General features: G+C 40.3%; 1 protein-coding gene across 1 annotated transcript in view; it reads right to left on the reverse strand.

Annotated features, from left to right (window-relative positions):
* Nucleotides 1-20,231, reverse strand: part of LOC124722061 (COMM domain-containing protein 5-like) — a 72,634-nt gene that overhangs the window by 628 nt on the left and 51,775 nt on the right. The window contains exons 2-3 of the mRNA XM_047247257.1: nt 11,928-12,117; nt 74-217 (exon numbers count right to left, since the gene is read on the reverse strand). Coding sequence (XP_047103213.1) covers nt 74-217; nt 11,928-12,117 — 334 coding nt within the window. The remainder of the gene's footprint in view (nt 1-73; nt 218-11,927; nt 12,118-20,231) is intronic.

The following is a 20,231-nucleotide window of genomic DNA, read 5'->3' on the forward strand; positions in this document are numbered from 1 at the left end:
GATATACTGAATTAACATTAATGTGCTCCAAGTAACAATTAATTAACCTCATTTCTCATACTGTTAAACATACCATGATGCAATAGTTATGTTAATTCTCCAATCAACAGATATCAGCTTTGGCAGTATGTTACGTTTTGATGCAATGCCACTGAGAATGGCTGCTCTGGGTCCTGTTAAAACACTGGCCAAGTCTTGTGCAGATGCATTAGGAAATCTGCAAAAAAAGGGGATTTGATTTTTTAGAACACATCAGATAAAACCAATAATACTGTGTTGATATTAAAATACCTGATTTAAGCTACCAAACTTTTCATACTGGTAAAATTGAAGTATGAATGTATGTTTGTTTTGCATTAAACAAAAACATTCATTATTACTTCCCCACATCCTAACTAATCTGAGTGGGTCATTTTCACAATTACTTATCATACTAAACATGCTGACAAATATATGATTTTCAATTGTTTCTCGGAGACCTGCTGAATCAGACAGTAGTGAAATACTTTTCTCAGAATTTACAATAATTATCATAACAACATAAACAGAAAGGACTACTCATGGCCAAGGTTTATGAACAAATCACTTCTTTCTACACAATTTACAAGAAACAGGTAGAGAGATGAGAATCTGGTTTGAAACAGGGGGTAAATTTTGCAGCCTTAAACATATTTCACCACTTCTCTCATGAGCTAATAATGCTGATAAAGGTGTGTGTGTGTGTGTGTGTGTGTGTGTGTGTGTGTGTTGGGGGGGGACCTCAGGTTAAGTGTAATATCTAAACACAAAACAGTCATATAAATGGACGGAGAGTTACTTTACAAAATGCTATTATTTTAACTAATGAGTTGTCACTGTCTACACCATAGCGAGACACCACAAACACAATCTGTGGAACATCAAAGTACCTGTATTTGATGGAAAATTCCTCCTGGATGAAGGCAACAGTAAGTAAAGCAGTTCATCAAAGAAAATCTTTACAGATCTTCTCTAGTATGACGGAACACTTTATCTGCTACAAGCATTGTTACTTTGAATTAAACTAGGTTCTAGGGCTCAGACCCAAGGAAATCTAGGTCCAAACATTGTTTTAAGTCAGACACAGCTTTCTTTTACTTTACATCCAATCCCATTATATACACTGCTGGCCACCTTAAACGCAACACCAAGAAAGACAAGAGGTAGCACAACAAGATTTATTTTGTTGATAACATGTTGACCAAGTATCAAATGATTATGTTTACAGACGTCTGTGACATGTGGTTCCTGCCAGAATCAGTAGCCAGAGTAGCCGCCATTGTTGGAGATCACCGCTGCCACACGTCTCGGCATTGAGTCAACGAGACGTTGGATGTGTTCCTGGGGTACAGCAGCCCAAGCAGCTTCCACACGTTGCCAAAGATCATCTGGTGTGGCAGCTGGGGATGTAATCTGGGTCACTCGTTGAGCAACCATGGACCACATGTTTTCTATCGGCGAAAGATCCAGAGAGCGAGCCGGCCAGGGAAGCAATTCAATCTGGTTATTGACGAAGAACCTTTGGACAATGCGTGCCACGTGTGGTCGCGCATTATCCTGTTGAAATATGGCTGTGGCCGAGCCCTGAAGGAAAGGAAGGACAACTGGCTCCAGCACCTCGGATATGTAGCGCCGGCTATTTAAAGTACCGGCAATGCGTACTAGAGGCGTGCGAGAGTAATATCCAATACCACCCCATACCATAATACCCGGTGCAAGACCAGTGTGGCGGTGCATAATGCAGCTGTCCAGCATCCTCTCTCCACGGTGTCTCCACACTCGAATCCGACCATCGTGGTGCTGTAGACAGAAGCATGCCTCGTCAGTAAAGACAACGTCATTCCATTCTGCTGTCCACATCCGTCTGTCATCACACCATTGGCGATGGAGACGTCTGTGGTTCTGCGTCAATGGTAAACGAAGCAATGGACGTCTTGCGGACAGACCACTCTGCTGTAAACGGCGTCGAATGGTACGCGCAGACACTGGATGATGCGTTACAGACACAATGTGCTGTGCTATGGTTCGGGATGTCACTGAGCGATCCGTCACTGCCATGCGCACAATTTGCCTATCAGCACGTGCAGTGGTGCACCGAGGTGAATGCGATCGACCACGTCGGTCCATCGTACCCTCCTGCATCCAACGGTCACATATCCGCATTACAGTTGTTTGGTTTCGTCCAACACGACTAGCGATTTCTCTGTATGATAATCCACAATCTCGGTAAGCCACTATCCTTCCTCTGTCGAACTCGGATACTTGATCAAAAGACGTTCGCTGTTGTCTACGAGGCATAACTGATCGTCTTGTGAAACAACCACAAGGTAAACACGTGCCGAACGTACACTCGTCGAAATCACCAAGCCTTAAATGGCGCTATGAGGTGGCGCCACAGGCGCGCGTGATGTGCGCCTGCGCTGAAATTCTAATCAGTTGCATATCTCATCGCTGCAAACCCATGGTGTAAATTTCACTTGATTCGGATGCTTCCTTCAGGGTGTTGCATTTACGGTGGCCAGCAGTGTATAAACAATATGAATGAAAGCAACAAAATTTTTCTTAATCAGATATAATCACCTTTATCTTTTTTTATTTCTTTAATGGAATCTTAATTTTATATTTATGGTCATAACAAAGAGTGTGCATGCTTTTAGTTTTCCTGACATATTAAGCTTTGTACAAATAGTTTAACTGTGTAATGCAGCACTCTAGTCCAAGCCACTGGAGACAGCGGTCATGTGATCGTTGTCATGGTTGTGAGCAAGCACGTGTGTGTGTGTGTGTGTGTGTGTGTGTGTGTGTGTGTGTGAGAGAGAGAGAGAGAGAGAGAGAGAGAGAGAGAGAGAGAGAGAGAGAGAGATATGATTATGATGATGATGATATGAAGAAGAAGAAGAAGAAGAAGAAGAAGAAGAAGACAACTCTGCCACAGCCAGTCCCAAGGTGGGGGCCTCATCTTGTAAATGATCAGGAAGGAGGAGATGGAAGAGAAACAAAAACTCCTGTCAAACTTGTGTGAGATCCTCTGGGATTTCACCACCAAAAGCTCAATACAAACCAATAATCATGACAGAACAGTGGAAAGTATCCACTACCCTGGGACCCAGTCAATAAGAGCGGGTAATAGACTTTCTCATCAGATTCCAGAACATTAGGCATTTCATGACAAGAAGAATCAGAGCTTCTCAAAAATCCTGGAGACTATTTTCCATGAAAACACTCAACATGAGCACACTACTGAAACCAGATAAATTGAAACAACTGGCAAACACCACAGATAAACTCAATATCAAAATTCTGGTAATACAGGAAACATGATTCTCAGATGAGAATATACAGGGGAAAATCAGTCATAACCATTTCAGAAAGAAATCTCAAACTCTTCAGAACAGTATTTGCAGGACACAAATCGACACTGGCCTCTATAATAGATTTCGCTTCAAAATCAGAAAAAAAATATCAACACTCACAATTCGATATGGAAACAGAGTGTATACACTAATGAATGCATATGCCCTACAAATAACTATAACAAGAAAAACACACAGATGATAAAGATTTCTGGGGAGATCTAAAAGAAACCACCAACAAAATCCCCACAAAGTACATGAAAGTATTACTAGGAGATTTTAATGATCAATTAGACAGGGAAAGAAAATTCAAAAGACACAATAGGAAAAAACACTGTCCACAAGCAGACGGACAAGAATGAAGAGAACCTGATAAATTTCTGCAGGAATTTTGACCTCAAGATCTTGTCTACCCAATTCTAGAAACCACACAAGAAACTACAAACTTGGAAATCACCAACAATGCCCTATGAGAATTTCAGACAGACCAGATAGTGGTATCCATGAAAAATACCAGAAAAATTATGAATGTAAGAACAAGGAAAGGATTTTTTTAATCCGATCATCACCTGCCCAAATTAAAGCCAAATTTATACCCAACAAACAACTCATGAGAACCAACAGAACCAGAGTACCTACCATTAAACAAGGAATAAATAATAGGAAACATTAAGAAAATTGACAGTAATGACTCAACAGAACTGTCAGAAAAATGAAGAAACTGATAAAATTGGGGCAACCACGGAGAAAATGGAAATATCAGTGGCAGAACAGGACATGTGGCACAGCTACCCAAGACAGAATACAAGCCTGGAAAAAATTTAACATTCGTAGAGCATCTGAAAAATGGGAAGAATTCAACAGGATATGGAAGACCACTTCTAAAATAATCTGTAAAGGAAAAAGAGGTTATGGAAAGAACAGACTGAAAGAGATGAAAGAGGACTTCAACAAAAACAACACACACAATTGCTATAGGACATTTAGAGAAAATATGACAGGATATCAGCCACCAAGCTTATGCTTCAAAAGACAAGAGGGACACTGAAGACAAATCTGAAAAAGAACTTGAAATACTAGCACTATACTTCAACACATCTAAAATATGATAAACTGATGCACATTCTACAGTTTGAGAAGCCAGAACCTAACCTTGATTTCAAGCCGCCAACACACAAGGAGATCGCGAAAATAATAGAATCATTGAAAAATAACAGAGCACCTGGAGAAGACGGACTGACTGTGGGAATTTGGAAATTCGACCACAAAAACATCACACCCAAAATACACAGAATCATAAAAAACATCTTGGAAACAGAAAAGGTACCAGAAGAAAGGAAGTCAGTGCTAATACATGGCCTCCACAAGAAAGGAAACAAAACAGACCCTTTTAATTACAGAGGAATTTCACTACTGCCTGTGACATACAAAATTATCCAAAGCCCTGTTAAATCAACTAGAGCCTCAAATAGATACTGAGCGATATGGTGCAATGGTTAGCACACTGGACTTGCATTCGCTAGGATAACGGTTCAAACCACTGTCCAGCCATCCTGAGTTAGGTTTTCCATGATTTCCCTAAATAACTTCAGGCAAATGATGGGATGGTTCCTTTGAAAAGGCATGGCCGACTTCCTTCCCCGTCCTTCCCTAATCCAATGGAACCGATGACCTCACTGTTTGGTCCCCTCCCTCAAATTAACCAACCAACCTCAAATAGATTGACAGGTAGGAGAACACCAAGGATGGTTCATAAAGGGAAGATCAAGCAGTGAACATATCTGGTGCTCGAGAACAGTATTAACAACAAGAAAGTCCAGGAACACCACAATGACATTTGTTGACTTCAAAAAGGCCTACAATGCCATAGACAGAGAAGCAAATTTCAACAATCTAGAAGAATTGAAGGTGGACAACAAGACCAGAATACTAATCCCTGAAACATTAACAAACACAACATCCAAAGTGGGTTTATGGGAGAGATCTCTGAACCACTTGAAATCAAGACAGTGGTGAGGCAGTATGCTCTGTTTTGGAGAAAATAATCAAGACATGTAACACAGTAGTCAATTGGGTAAGCATGAGAAGACACAAGGACAGAACTGTCAACATAAAATGTCTAGCCTTTGCCAATGATGTAGCTCATAACAAATAACAGAAAAGAAGCCAAAGAAGCTCTAGAGACATGACATAAAATCTCAGCCAAAACAGGACTACAAATCTCATACGAAAAAAAGCAGTACACGGACACAAAATCAACACCCACTGGTAAAGCAAATAGAAAGTTTCAAATATCTGGGAGAGATTATTCAGAAAACAGGACTGAACTCAACACCCAATGAAGAACGGATCACAAAATTAAAAAAAGCATACAGACTTACACGGAACCATTACAACAAAAGAAGTATTATCATCAATGACACTATAGTAAAGTATTACCATCAATGACACTATAGTACAGTAGTCTTACCACAAGCCTTGCATGCCTCAAGTAATCAAGGGAATAACTAAAATCAAGGAGATGGAAAAACAAGAGAAGAAAATACTGACAAAGATCTACAGTTTGATTCAGAAAGAGGGGATCTGAATAACGAGACTGACAAAAGAACTGTATAAATAGACAGACGATTACAAACATCAGGAAAAGAAGGGCAAAGTTCTACAGACACATACATAGGATGAATGAAAATAGAGTGACCACGAGAATTTTTAACATAGTGACAACTCACAAAGTGGACACCAACTGGGTAAACGAAACCATGTAAGACCTCAAGAAACTTAACATCTCCACAGAAAACCTGACAGACAGAGAGAAAAAAAAAAAAATCAGAAAACAAAAATTTCAGCAAACACCCCATGAGAAGAAAACAGGAAAAAAGTGGACAGAAGAGAGGGAGGACAAAAACAGTGAATATATGAGAGGTTTTGGGTGGGGGAAAGGGACAGAAAAAGTGAAATGAAAACTGATTGTCTTTTAGTGCTCTCCTTAAAGGGAAATTGATGATATGATAAGAGTAATAATAATAATAATAATAATAATAATAATAATAATAACTACTACTACAATAATAATGAGATGGTCAGATGAAGTTAATCAACACCTCATGTTCTGTTATTACCAAGCAACAAACCTAGGAACCAACACAACTGGATACAGATCACAAGTATACACAACATTTATTACCAGTTACCCAGAATTAAAATTTTTAACAGAACAACGACTAGCTGATCACATCCGTGTAATAATAAAAAATAACAGGATACCCCAGTCAGAATTAGAAAACATCAAACAACAAGTACAACAAATACTGGAACAAAATAATGTGCAATCAGAAGAAGAAGAAAATACAGTAATGGACTTAAACATCCCAGACAAACAAAGAACAACACGCATCAATTAAACAGTCAGAGGAAAACGAAATCTTAAGACAGCCACCAGAACAAGCACAAATAGAACACGAAGTGACACACATGTTAGACACAGAAGAAAAATTTCAGCTGACATATATAGAATACAAAGACACAAATACAGACATTAGACCATTCTCGCATAGACCGCCAAATAACCCACAAGTCGAAACAACAATTAAAACTATCAACACAATCATACACAACAAAATAAATGAAAACACAACTATGGAAGAGTTACAACTACTGGTTTATATAGGAGCACTCACTACACTAAATATACACACTAGGCAGAGATCAGAACCAACCAACACACAGAAGAAACCCACAAAACCAGCATGGCAACACAGGCTACAGATCAGAATAGAAAAACTGAGAAAAGACATCGGACAGCTAACACAATTTATAAGAAATGAAATGTCAGAAAAAAAAACGAAAAAGGTTAGGTAAAATCTCACAACAAGAAGTGATAGAGCAATTAGATGAAAAGAAGCAGAAATTACAAGCATTGGCCAAACGACTTAGAAGATACAAAAAAAAGTGAAAATAGAAGGAAACAAAACCAAACATTCAACACAAACCAAAAGAAATTTTACCAGACAATAGATAACACACACATTAAAATAGACAATAGATAACACACACATTAAAATAGACAATCCACCAAACATAACAGACATGGAACACTTCTGGAGCAACATATGGTCAAACCCGGTACAACATAACAGGCATGCACGGTGGATACAAGCAGAAACAGATACGTACAAGATGATACCACAAATGCCTGAAGTGATAATTTTGCAACATGAAGTCACCCAAGCAATTAATTCTACTCACAATTGGAAAGCCCCTGGAAAAGATAAAATAGCAAATTTCTGGCTAAAGAAATTCACCTCAACACATTCACATCTAACTAAATTATTTAACAGTTACATTGCAGACCCATACACATTCCCTGATACACTTACACATGGAATAACTTATCTGAAACCTAAAGATCAAGCAGACACAGCAGACCCAGCTAAATATCGCCCCATAACATGCCTACCAACAATATACAAAATATTAACTTCAGTCATTACACAGAAATTAATGACACATACAACACAGAACAAAATTATAAATGAAGAACAAAACGTCTGTTGCAAAGGAGCACGAGGATGTAAAGAGCAACTGATAGTAGATGCAGAAGCTAAAAGTAAACAAACGTCGCTACACTGCGCATACATTGATTACCGAAAAGCTTTTGATAGTGTATCCCATTCATGGTTACTACAAATATTGGAAATATACAAAGTAGATCCTAAATTGATACAGTTCCTAAACATAGTAATGAAAAATTGGAAAACCACACTTAATATCCAAACAAATTCAAATAATATCACATCACAGCCAATACAGATTAAGCGTGGAATATACCAAGGAGACTCATTAAGTCCTTTCTGGTTCTGCCTTGCTCTGAACCCACTATCCAACATGCTAAATAATACAAATTATGGATACAATATTACTGGAACATACCCACACAAAATCACACATCTGCTATACATGGATGATCTGAAACTACTGGCAGCAACAAATCAACAACTCAACCATTTACTAAAGATAACAGAAGTATTCAGCAATGATATAAATATGGCTTTTGGAACAGACAAATGTAAGAAAAATAGCATAGTCAAGGGAAAACACACCAAACAAGAAGATTACATATTGGATAACCACAGCGACTGCATAGAAGCGATGGAAAAAACAGATGCCTATAAATATCTAGGATACAGACAAAAAATAGGAATAGATAATACAAATATTAAAGAAGAACTAAAAGAAAAATATAGACAAAGACTAACAAAAATACTGAAAACAGAATTGACAGCAAGAAACAAGACAAAAGCTATAAATACTTATGCTATACCAATATTGACCTACTCATTTGGAGTAGTGAAATGGAGTAACACAGACCTAGAAGCACTCTATACACTTACACGATCACAATGCCACAAATATAGAATACATCATACACATTCAGCAACTGAAAGATTCACATTAAGCAGAAAGGAAGGAGGAAGGGGATTTATCGACCTAAAAAACCTACATTATGGACAAGAATTAATAGAGGGAAACATTCCACGTGGGAAAAATATATCTAAAAACAAAGATGATGTGACTTACCAAACGAAAGCGCTGGCATGTCGATAGACACACAAACATACACACAAAATTCAACAAACTGTTGCCTCATCAGGGAAGAGGGAAGGAGAGGGAAAGACGAAAGGATGTGGGTTTTAAGGGAGAGGGTAAGGAGTCATTCCAATCCCGGGAGCGGAAAGACTTACCTTAGGGGGAAAAAAAGGACGGGTATACACTCGCGCACACACACACACACACACACACACACACACACACACACACACACACACACACACACACATATCCTAAATATGTCTACTTGTGTCTGTATATATATATATATATGTGTGTGTGTGTGTGTGTGTGTGTGTGTGTGTGTGTGTGCGCGAGTGTATACCCATCCTTTTTTCCCCCTAAGGTAAGTCTTTCCGCTCCCGGGATTGGAATGACTCCTTACCCTCTCCCTTAAAACCCACATCCTTTCGTCTTTCCCTCTCCTTCCCTCTTTCCTGACGAGGCAACAGTTGTTGCGAAAGCTTGAATTTTGTGTGTATGTTTGTGTTTGTTTGTGTGTCTATCGACGTGCCAGCGCTTTCGTTTGGTAAGTCACATCATCTTTGTTTTTAGCTACATTATGGACAGGTAGACAATTTAAGAAAATTCTTTATAGAACGAGCAGAAACTAGCAAAATACACAAAGCAATCACTCATATAAATACATCGGCTACACCACTGCAATTTCATAACCACTTCTACAACCATTTAGATCACATAACATCAACAGATACGAAGAAAGTAAATTGGAAAAAGAAAACACTACATGGCAAGCATCCGTATCATCTAACACAGCCACACATCGATCAAGAGGCATCCAACACACGGCTAAGAAAAAGGCAATATATACAGTGAGACGGAAGGATTCATGATTGCAATACAGGCTCAAACAATAAACACCAGATATTACAGCAAGCATATTATTAAAGATCCCAATACCACATCAGATAAATGCAGACTTTGCAAACAACAAATAGAAACAGTAGATCACATCACAAGTGGATGTACAATACTAGCAAATACAGAATACCCCAGAAGACATGACAATGTAGCAAAAATAATACATCAACAGCTTGCCTTACAACATAAACTTATAAAACAACATGTTCCCACATACAAGTATGCACCACAAAATGTACTGGAGAAGGATGAATACAAATTATACTGGAACAGAACCATTATAACTGATAAAACAACACCACATAACAAACCTGACATCATGCTCACCAATAAAAAGAAGAAATTAACACAACTAATCGAAATATCCATACCCAATACAACAAATATACAAAAAGGAAACAGGAGAAAAAATTGAAAAATACATCCAACTGGCTGAGGAAGTCAAGGACATGTGGCATCAGGATAAAGTTGACATTATACCAATTATACTATCAACTACAGGAGTCATACCACACAATATCCACTAGTACATCAATGCAATACAGCTACATCCAAACTTATACATACAACTACAGAAATCTGTAATTATTGACACTTGTTCAATTACCCGAAAGTTCCTAAATGCAATGTAACATATACCGTACAGTTAAAAAAAAGTCACGATTGATCAAGGTCCGCGTCACCTTCCATTTTTAACCAGACATAATGACTGAGACAAGAAAGAAATAATAATAATAAAGGAAACTAAATGAATAAGAAGGGTTCCTTTGCAGAAACACATTTCTAATTTCAAAATTCCCACGACTCCTTGTAAGAGGACTTTTTTCACGGCATTTCCTAATGGCAACCATAAATAAGGTATTGTGGTACAATTATCGTACCCCATAAGTTTTCTTACTAATGGTATGTTCATGAGGACTGACTAGTATCTCAAACTCTATTGATAGACCACATTTGTTGTCCACAGGAGGAAGTGCTTGAAAGTAATAATTTGGCTCCATAGTTTCCCTAAAAACTGCTAGGGAGATACACCTCAACCATGGCAACATGCTTGCATTCCTCAGTAGGCCTCATACAATTTGTGCACATAGTTCCAGAGGTTGTACACTAACTAGTGTTCCATCTTAACATTCACCTCCTCACCACTTTGCAGTTTCTCTAATGGCCAAGTTTACTTCCTCTCTCTAGAGGTTTCCATCATCACTGCCACCATAACCACCACTGGAACCAGACCTTGCATGAACACTGTGTCACTAAATACAACCCCAACCACTGCCATCTTAACTCCCTGAGGTGACAATAGCATCACATAGGTCCATTCTCTCCCCAAAAATCCATTTTTTTATGTAAGGATTATTATTCTTCCACTTGGACCATCTTTCAATTATTCAACAAATAAAAAAATCATGAAAATTCTTTTGGCTGTAAAAACATTTCAGTTATAGAATGATTGAAGAAGACACCTGCTGTAGCAATCAGCACATTTAATGCGATTTTGGAATTGAATTGGTGGCAAACCATAAGTTCTTTAAGAGTTTTCCCATATGATTTGGAGTTAGTGGCTATCACACCTTATCTAAGCATTAGTATCAGCAATTTATTCAACCAAGGATCATTTTACAAGGCTCACTGTTTGAAGTTAAATCAAAATATGTTTAATATGTTTCATTCTGACAGGTCAAAACCAATGTTCAGCAGAGTAATTTGTGACAGAATGTGTGTGTATCAATTTTACCCAGGGGAAAAAAAAAAAAATCTGAATTTTTTCCTTGCGTTTCTCTGTGAAAACAAATGAAGAAACCAAGGAGTGAGGGCAAAATGAAACTGCTCCCTTTACAGTAAGTGGGCACTAATCCGCAAGCAAACTTTAAGAAGGTAGGAGAGTAACTACATATTATCATACTGGCACACAGCCGAACAAAAACTACATAATATCTGAAGTTTTCACTAACACTATATGGACTATTCTGAGCTATCAGAAGAGGTACCAATACCAATTATGGAAAAAGCATTATCTGTGAATAAGAAACTTAAGCTTTAGTTATCAAACAATGTTTTATTTCTTACCTTAAGTCTTTCAATTCATCTTTCAATGTTTCTGGTTTTACTGCAGATGATTGATGATAAAAAAACATCTTCATCACAGAAAGCACTAATGCATACAGCTCACAGAGTTCATCACATGTTATTGTTTTTATTTGGACTTTAGTGAGTGCTCCTTCCTGAATTGGCTTCCCTTCAAGTGAACGTACTGCTACTGAAATGGGAAGATAATTAGCTAACACTGAATAAACAACAAAATTGCAGATGGAGATGAGGATAAGCATGTAAGGACAAGATGAATCAAATAGGGAACTCTATTAAAAAGAACACACCTTTTCATAGGAAATGTCTGATAGTGAAATCAAAGATACATTGGGATTAATTTTTATAACATCATAGAATCTGCACACAGCACACAATTGTGGACACTTTAAGACTACATTTCACAGTGGGCCTACTCAACAGTGGAGACAAATCAGTCAGAACACCAGCAACGTGCACTATGCTATTTATTTAACTTTATCCATACGACCAGTGTCCATGAAACAAAATCATGAAAAAAATCATTACATGTCTATAACCTTAAAGGAAAACATATCAAATCCCTGAACTATACTCTGACAAAATATTGTTGTTATTATTACTATTATTATTATTATTATTTGTGGTGGTGGTAATGATTAGGATTTTATTATTCTAATATTATATTACAATTATAATTGTAACAGCAATAGTAATAAACAATGAACAAAATAATTGACTCATTTTTACAAACAAAGATTTATGTGGGTAAGACGTCTGCCACAGTGTCTAGGTAGGAGTCAAATACAGGTTTCATTGCCCCATTAGTAGGAGACTAATCATTGGCTTTTATTGTGTAAGGATGGGAATGAAACCTCCCATGTCATTTCCGAAGAAAACATCCCAGTATTTACCTTATGTCATTTAGGAAAGTTATGGAAATTTAAGTCTGCGAGGGGATTTCAAAACTCAAGTTCCACATTAATACAACATGCTAAGTGACTTTTAGTGAATACTTCAAAGAGTGGCACTACTTCTTGACGCAGTCACCAAAGCTCTGTAAACACCATTCAGAATATTTTATTAATGATTCAATTCCCCTATGACAGAAATCTATTCCCTGTTCCCCCCCCCCCCCCCCCCCCCTCCAAATGTTGGAAATCGCACGTTGCAAGATCTGGATTTCCCAGTCAGCATCACCCCCACCTCTGTGGCCTTTGTCAAGATTTCTTGACACCATTTCACTACGTCTGGGTGCTACATTGTATTTGGTCCACGTAGGCTACTACCAGAATTTTGCAGCAAATTTCGGTGCAATTTAGATGTTTTGTCCACAAGAATCATACTGTCACATGTACTTAAACTTCGGAGTGTGTTTCCAGCTGCCATGCCCTTTCACTCCTGCACTGTGCTGCAGCTGTTGTCTGTATCCCAGATCTGTATATGCAGGAAACTCAACATGTACTCTCTTTCAATGCTCCACTCTTGTAGCACAATGGTCATAGTAGGAGACATTATGTGTATGTCACTTTCTGAAGTCCCTATTTACATCCCAGGATGAGGACTTGAACCTTCCTAAACAGAAGTCCAATGCCTTAATACACTGTGCTCCTAGCTCTGTTCAGTAAAACTGTAACAGCAACTGCCTAGAATGATAAATACAAATCAGGATGTCTGGATATGGTAAATTGATGAAATGAATCAAAAAGTAGCAAAAAATTCAGTTAGGTTTAAACACACACACACACACACACACACACACACACACACACACACACACACACACACTCACTCACTTTTCTCCTATTATGTACTTGTTACACTGAGTATATAATCAGAACAACAAAACCAAGCAGACCTGAAGTATTCATGTACAATATAAACAGTATTTTCCTACCCTTCTTTTCATTTATCTGAGTTGCTATTAACATACTGCAAATGGCATACATGAAGTAGTCCTCCATGTACTAGAATAGTTTGGGTCAACTTTGAGCATGATCAGAAAGAGAAAGACCACTGACTATATTTGTTTTTCATCTGTACTATGTTTTTTCTTTCTTTCTTTCTCTCTCTGAGTATAGGTTGTCGTGACAGGTTGATCTGTTACATAACCTGAGGTTTAGGTTAGGCTGAAAGGTCAGCTTGGTTGTGAGTTAGTAATGTTGCCAGGCTTCCATATTTCCCACCAAAAGACGGAGGTAGCAGCATCTGTACCATTGGAACAATGCTGAACAGCTCAGGGTCTATGGCACATAACTGCCCAGCTGTTCAATAATGATGAGCTGGTTTGTGCATCCTTAAATACTGGTGCCCATCCTGATTTTACAGTAATGGCGGTGTTAGTGTGTCATGCCAAATAGTCTGGAATGGGGCTATGACCCAGTTGTCGTAATCGTGCTGCAATACTCCCTGCAGGGTGGCCTGTCATCACAGACACATTGCAAAGCTGCTGATCACTGACTAATTTTGGCAGTGGCCCAATTTTGTCATGCCGTCGGACTGCTGGTTCTAAGTCTCATTTATAACTTTATTCTTTACATTTCCTCCCTTCTACAAAGAAAATTCACCCTCAAATTTTGCTGAAACAGAGACATTGGTTTATTTACAATTATTTAAATTTCACATTTCCATTTATGGTATCACTTTGTCCTTAGCACTATTTACATTATCTGTCTGGCTGCACTAGAATTTGGCTCTAACAGAGGTCTTTGTTATGGTTCACTTTGTCTCTCATCGAAGTAGGCGCCACTGACTAGTCTGAACCAGTAAGTTGAAGGTTGCCACGGATAGGATTTGGGCTAATTCTTGCTTGAATTGGTTATTTACAATTCCTATTACCATGAAAATCAGAGGCAGCTGAGGTTGAGGATCCTCTTTCTGGTATTCACTGTGGTACTTTTTCACATGCTTTACGATGTGTTCCACTGACATGTCGCCATGCTGAGTGGCTAACATTCGATCTAGGGAGGCGAGCAAGGTAGGGTCTAATGTGTTATTCAGGAAGCTTAGGTTTTCTATGGGTAAAATTTCAAGAGGCAGTTTGGGTACGTAAATTAATTTGTGGGTTATATCTAGGGTGGTTGTTGGGTAGCAGTAAGGTCGGTCCCGCCATGTCCCACTGGATATCACTGATCACCAACCTTGACCTTTTAGTTCTATTCACTGTGTGCCACTCTGTTGACCTTGCTCGTGGCAAGTATAGATAATGACTATTTGGTTTCCTAATGAGTACACCCACTGTAATCTGACTCTTTGGAAAAACTGTTTCGTCTGCAGAAGAACTGTAAGAATGGAACAACAAAAATTCACATGAACTCGGAACAGTATGTACCTGTTTTGCAGGGCAGATGGTGATTGGCCTGGTTCAGCAGTGTAGTAATTCCTGTGTGGAGAGCAGGGCATGTAATTGTTTGTTCAATGCCACTAGTAGTGTTTCATGCACTTTCAAATGTACAAAATTTTGTTGGGTTTTAGGTGAGACGGGGTATGCATGGCAAATGTAACACTCAAACCTACAGTTCTTACACATTAATGTTATCTGAACACGATTTTAAAAATGGGTGCCCACTTCTTTATTCTTAACTGTGGACATATGGTAGTATAATGATAGAAATTCTTTCCTTACTGATCTTACTAGTTCTAAGTGTTGTGAAAAGTTGTCACAAATGAACTGGGTTCTGAACAGGTGATGGTATGGTTACCGCATGTGTGAATACTCACCATTTCTGATACAACTTCTTTGGTGTGACAGTGTCTGATCATCAGCACATTTATATACATAGACAGAACCAGTCTAACACGTGTGCTGAAATAGGCTGTCATTGGTAATACAACTCTAAGCATTTTTCAATATAAACTCTTTCTCATAGCACTGTTCACAGACAAAAGTTCACAAACTCAAACTTGGACTCACAGATTAACTTGGATAGTCTAACCTGTTGTTTAACTCTGTTGTAGACAGACACAATATTCTTTTTGCTGCTTGCTTTGGACTAGGCATTGTCTGGAATGTAGCCTGACATAGAACAGACGTTATGTCTGTGTGTTGGTCTTTTTCAAGATAGCCTACCGACGGTTGTGCAGAGAACTTCTGTGGGCATGTCTTGCTATTTCCGTCTCATTGGTGCTGTCAGCGATGTTCTGATGACAAGCAGCATCTTTGTGGTGTTTTGTTTTGTTTTAGGGCACAAAAACAACTACGGTCATACACGCCCATGTCAGAACTGTAGAACACGAAGACAAAGGGAGGAGTTAACAATGGCTACACTTTAATCGCAAACAATAGAAGAGAAAACAGCTAAAAATAGGGACATGGAGAAAGGTCTATAAAATACACCATAAAGAAACAGAGGTCCTGAACTGAAAATTAAATGGCCTTCGCCATACTGCTATGACGGATAAAAAGTAATATGCGGTCGACAGCCCACAGGTCGATCGCTAAAATGGCTGATAACTCAGGCAGCAAACACAAACAATAATGTAATGGGTTAAAAAAGGGCTTTCCGTCAGGAAATGGTGGGCCATCAAAGGTTGAGTGCAGCGAGTACAAAGAGTGGGGCTAAAAAGATAGAGGCCAATATCAACCTAGCTAAAATGATCTCCTCACAGCGAGAGGGCCGAGAGGAGGTGGTCAAAGCTGCTGGCAGAGGCTTAATAACCTGGAGCTTGTTCCTGTGAAGAGATGACCAGTGGTGATGCCAGAGTGACACCACCTGCTGACAGATGGCAACACAGAGACCATCGGTGGGAATGTAAGAACTAGCGGGCTGAGGTACGAGTACTGTAGCCTTGGCAGCAAAGTCAACAGCCTCATTTTCTGTCAGACCAACATGACCAGGAACCCACATAAACATCACAGTGGCTCCATCAAGAGTGAAAAAGTGACAGCTTTCCTGGATCCATTGCACTAAGGGACGGGCGGTGTATGGCACACACAAGCTTTGAAGGACCCTGAGAGTGTCTGAGCAGATAATGCAATTGAAAAGCCTGTGTTGCCGAATGTATTGCACGGCCTGATAGAGGACGAAAAGCTCTGCTGTAAATACTGAGCAGTGTTTTAGAAGCTGATACTGAAAAACATCAGTGCCAATGACAAAGGTACACTCGACACCACGATCAGTCCGAGAGCCATCAGTGTACACAAAAGTACTGTCGTGAAGCTCCGTGTGAAGGTCGTGAAACTGAAGGCGATAGAGGAAGGCTAGAGTAGTGTCCTTAGGAAGCGAATGAAGGCCAAGGTGAAGACGGACTGACGCACGAAGCCCTTCAGGGTTCACACCCACTGGGAAAGTGGCAGGTAGCATGAAGTTAAGCTGGCAGAGCAAGAGCCGAAAGTGAACTACAGGAGGTAACAGAGAAGAGACCGCATAAGAGGGATGGATGTGCAGATGTTTAAATGAAACACTCATAGTCTAGTTTCGGACAGACAAGGGACCCATACAAACAGAGGTGGTACGATCTGCTCCCCAGGAAGTACCACTGAGGACATGTAGGATATTGAGGGACCGCATACAGCGTGTGCCACGTAAAACAAATGGGAGAACCAAGAAAGGTTCCTATCGAGCATGAGCCCTAAGAATTTCATAGTTTCACTGAATGGAAGAGCAACAGACCCAAGGTGTGAAGACGGAGGAAGAAACCAACTGCACCGTCAGAAATTCATACAAACAGTTTCGTCAGTGGAAAAATGAAAGACATTGTCGAGGCCCCATGAGTGAATGTAATCCATACATCACTGAAGATGCCGCTCAATGAGACATGTCCAAGGGGAACTGCAATAGATGGCAAAATCGTCAACAAAAAGAGAGCCGGAGATGACTGGCGGGAGAGAGGCCATGATAGGGTTAATGGCGATAGCAAAGAGGATGATGCTCAGGACGGAACTCGCACCGTATTTCTGGATAAAGGTGTCTGACAAGGCTGAACCCACATGTACTTTGAAAACCTGATCTTTTAAAAATTCCTGTAGGAAATGGGGCAGGCAGCCATGGAAGCCTAACATGTAAAGAGTACGGAGGATACCAGCCCTCCAGCAGGTGCTGTAGGCTTTCTACAACTTGAATAACATGACCACAGTCTGGAAAACCATTCATGACATGGGTGGACAAAGTGACGAGATGGTCAACTGCAGAACGGCGCTCTTGAAATCCACACTGTGCAGTGGTTAGTAAATTGCGAGACTTGAGCCACCATATCAGCTGGGCAAGTATCATATATTCCATCACCTTGCAAACACAGCTAGTGAGAGAAATGGGGCAGTAGCTAGAAGGAAGGTGTTTGTCCTTACCGGGCTTAGGTATGGGTATGACAGTGGCTTCACACCAGCGTCTGGGAAACATGGCCTCTGCTCAGATGTGGTTGTACATATGAAGCAGAAAGTGATTGCCTCCAAGAGAAAGCTGTTGCAATATCTGAATGTGAACATTGTCTGGCCCTGGGGTGGAGGAGCGGTATGAAGTGACAGCATGATGTAGCTTCTTCATAGCATTGTAACACTCACGATTCTGTGAAGAGAATGGTATTGCCCAAGCTGCCTCCACTTGTTTCCGATGGAGGAAGGCAGGGTGATAGCGGGATGAGTTCGAAATGTCTGCAAAGTGGCAGCCCAAGGTGTTGGAGATAGCAATAGGGTCCACTAAGACACTGTTTGCTATTGTCAGGTCAGAAATTGGGGAATGGATCTTGGTCCCAGAGAGCCGCCAGAGGTTGGCCCACATGATGTAAGAGGGAGTGGAACTGTTAGAAGAACAAGTGAATGAAATCCATCTAGCCTTTTTGCTATCCTGGAGAACATGATGACACTGTGCATGCAACTGTTTACAATAAGTGCAGTTTGACATCCCAGGATGATGGTGCGAGGAATGAAATGTTCTGCGACGGTAAGGATAATGTTTATACGATGTTCCACCTGGTCATCGCAACTGGGGAAATAATGTTCATCGAACAGCGCCGGGGACGAGTAAAGCCTCCAGTCGGTCATAGTAAGCTGCCATTTGGGTGCGCACATAGATGGGGTAAGTGTCAGCAAACAAATAGCACACAGGAAAAGGTCGCTCAAGCATTTGTCAGAGAGAACAGACCACTCGAGACAATAGGCAAGCAGGGCAGTGCAGAAGGATAGGTCCAAATGGGAATAGGTGTGGGAGGAGTCTTAAAGGAATGTAGGTGCTCCTGTGTTAATGCAGAGGTGGTTAATTTGATTGAGAAGGTCAGGCAAGAGGGCACCTCTCGGACAGGTTCTGGAAGAAACCCAAAGGGGATGATGATAATTAAAGTCACCGAGCACCAGAAACAGGTGAGATAGGTACACAATAAGCTGGAGGAAGTCGGCCCTGGTGACATCGAATGACGGATAAATGTGAACAGTACAAAGGGAAAAGTTCAAGTGAGGAAGGAAAAGGCGAATTGCAACAGCTTGAAGGTGGGTAGTCAGGGAGACAGGTTGACTATGATCATCATCCCATATGAGCAGCACCACAAACATTCCACTGAAGGAGAGCCATAATGAGGAAAGGGGAGGAGTGAAAAAATGAAGGCGTATCACCTCAGCAGTTGCTACAGGGCACAGAGGCTGCAGAATCCTGCTCCATGAGATCTACAGAGGCATCGGCACTCCCCCTCTGTCAACCCGCGGAGTCAAGGGCAGAGAAATGGTCGGTTGTGCGCTTCGGTGACACGGAGGTCAGCCAGGCAAGAGTATTGCATGGCGACACGGTCAATGAGGATCTCCGAGTCAGTGAAGGGGAAGATCATTTGCCTTTGTTTGACTTCTTGGAGCCTTTCTGGCTGGCAGAGGAAGACTCAGATGTTTGTTGGCTGGATGGACATAGGAAGTCTTTGTAAGAGTATTCTTTCTGTCATTTCCAGCCTGCTGGTTGTGTAGCAGCTAACTTCGACCTGGATGGTGATTGTCTGGTTGCTTGTTGCATAGCTGGACAAGGAGATCGCGATGCTACCATGACACTGGGCAATTTCACAACCTCAGTGCTGAATTTGTGGTCGCACGTTTGCGTAGCCATGTCCTTCATGGGTCGAGATGTAGCAAGAACAGTACAGTAAGTGCCAGATGGTAGAACGCAGGTTTTGTGACTAGCCAATGACTTGTGAGTGACTGTGTAAGGCACTTTTTACTTTACCCGGATCTCCTGGACAGCCCACTCATTTAGTTACATGGGACAATCTCAGGAGGAGGCAGCACGGTCGGCATTGCAGTTGATACAGCAGGGAGGAGGAGGCGGACAATCGCCCTTGTGGGCATCCATACCATAGGTTACACATTTGGCAAGGTGTTGACAGGGCTCTTGAGTG

The sequence above is a fragment of the Schistocerca piceifrons genome, chromosome X, assembly GCF_021461385.2.
Source record: "Schistocerca piceifrons isolate TAMUIC-IGC-003096 chromosome X, iqSchPice1.1, whole genome shotgun sequence".
In the NCBI taxonomy this organism is placed as follows: domain Eukaryota; kingdom Metazoa; phylum Arthropoda; class Insecta; order Orthoptera; family Acrididae; genus Schistocerca; species Schistocerca piceifrons.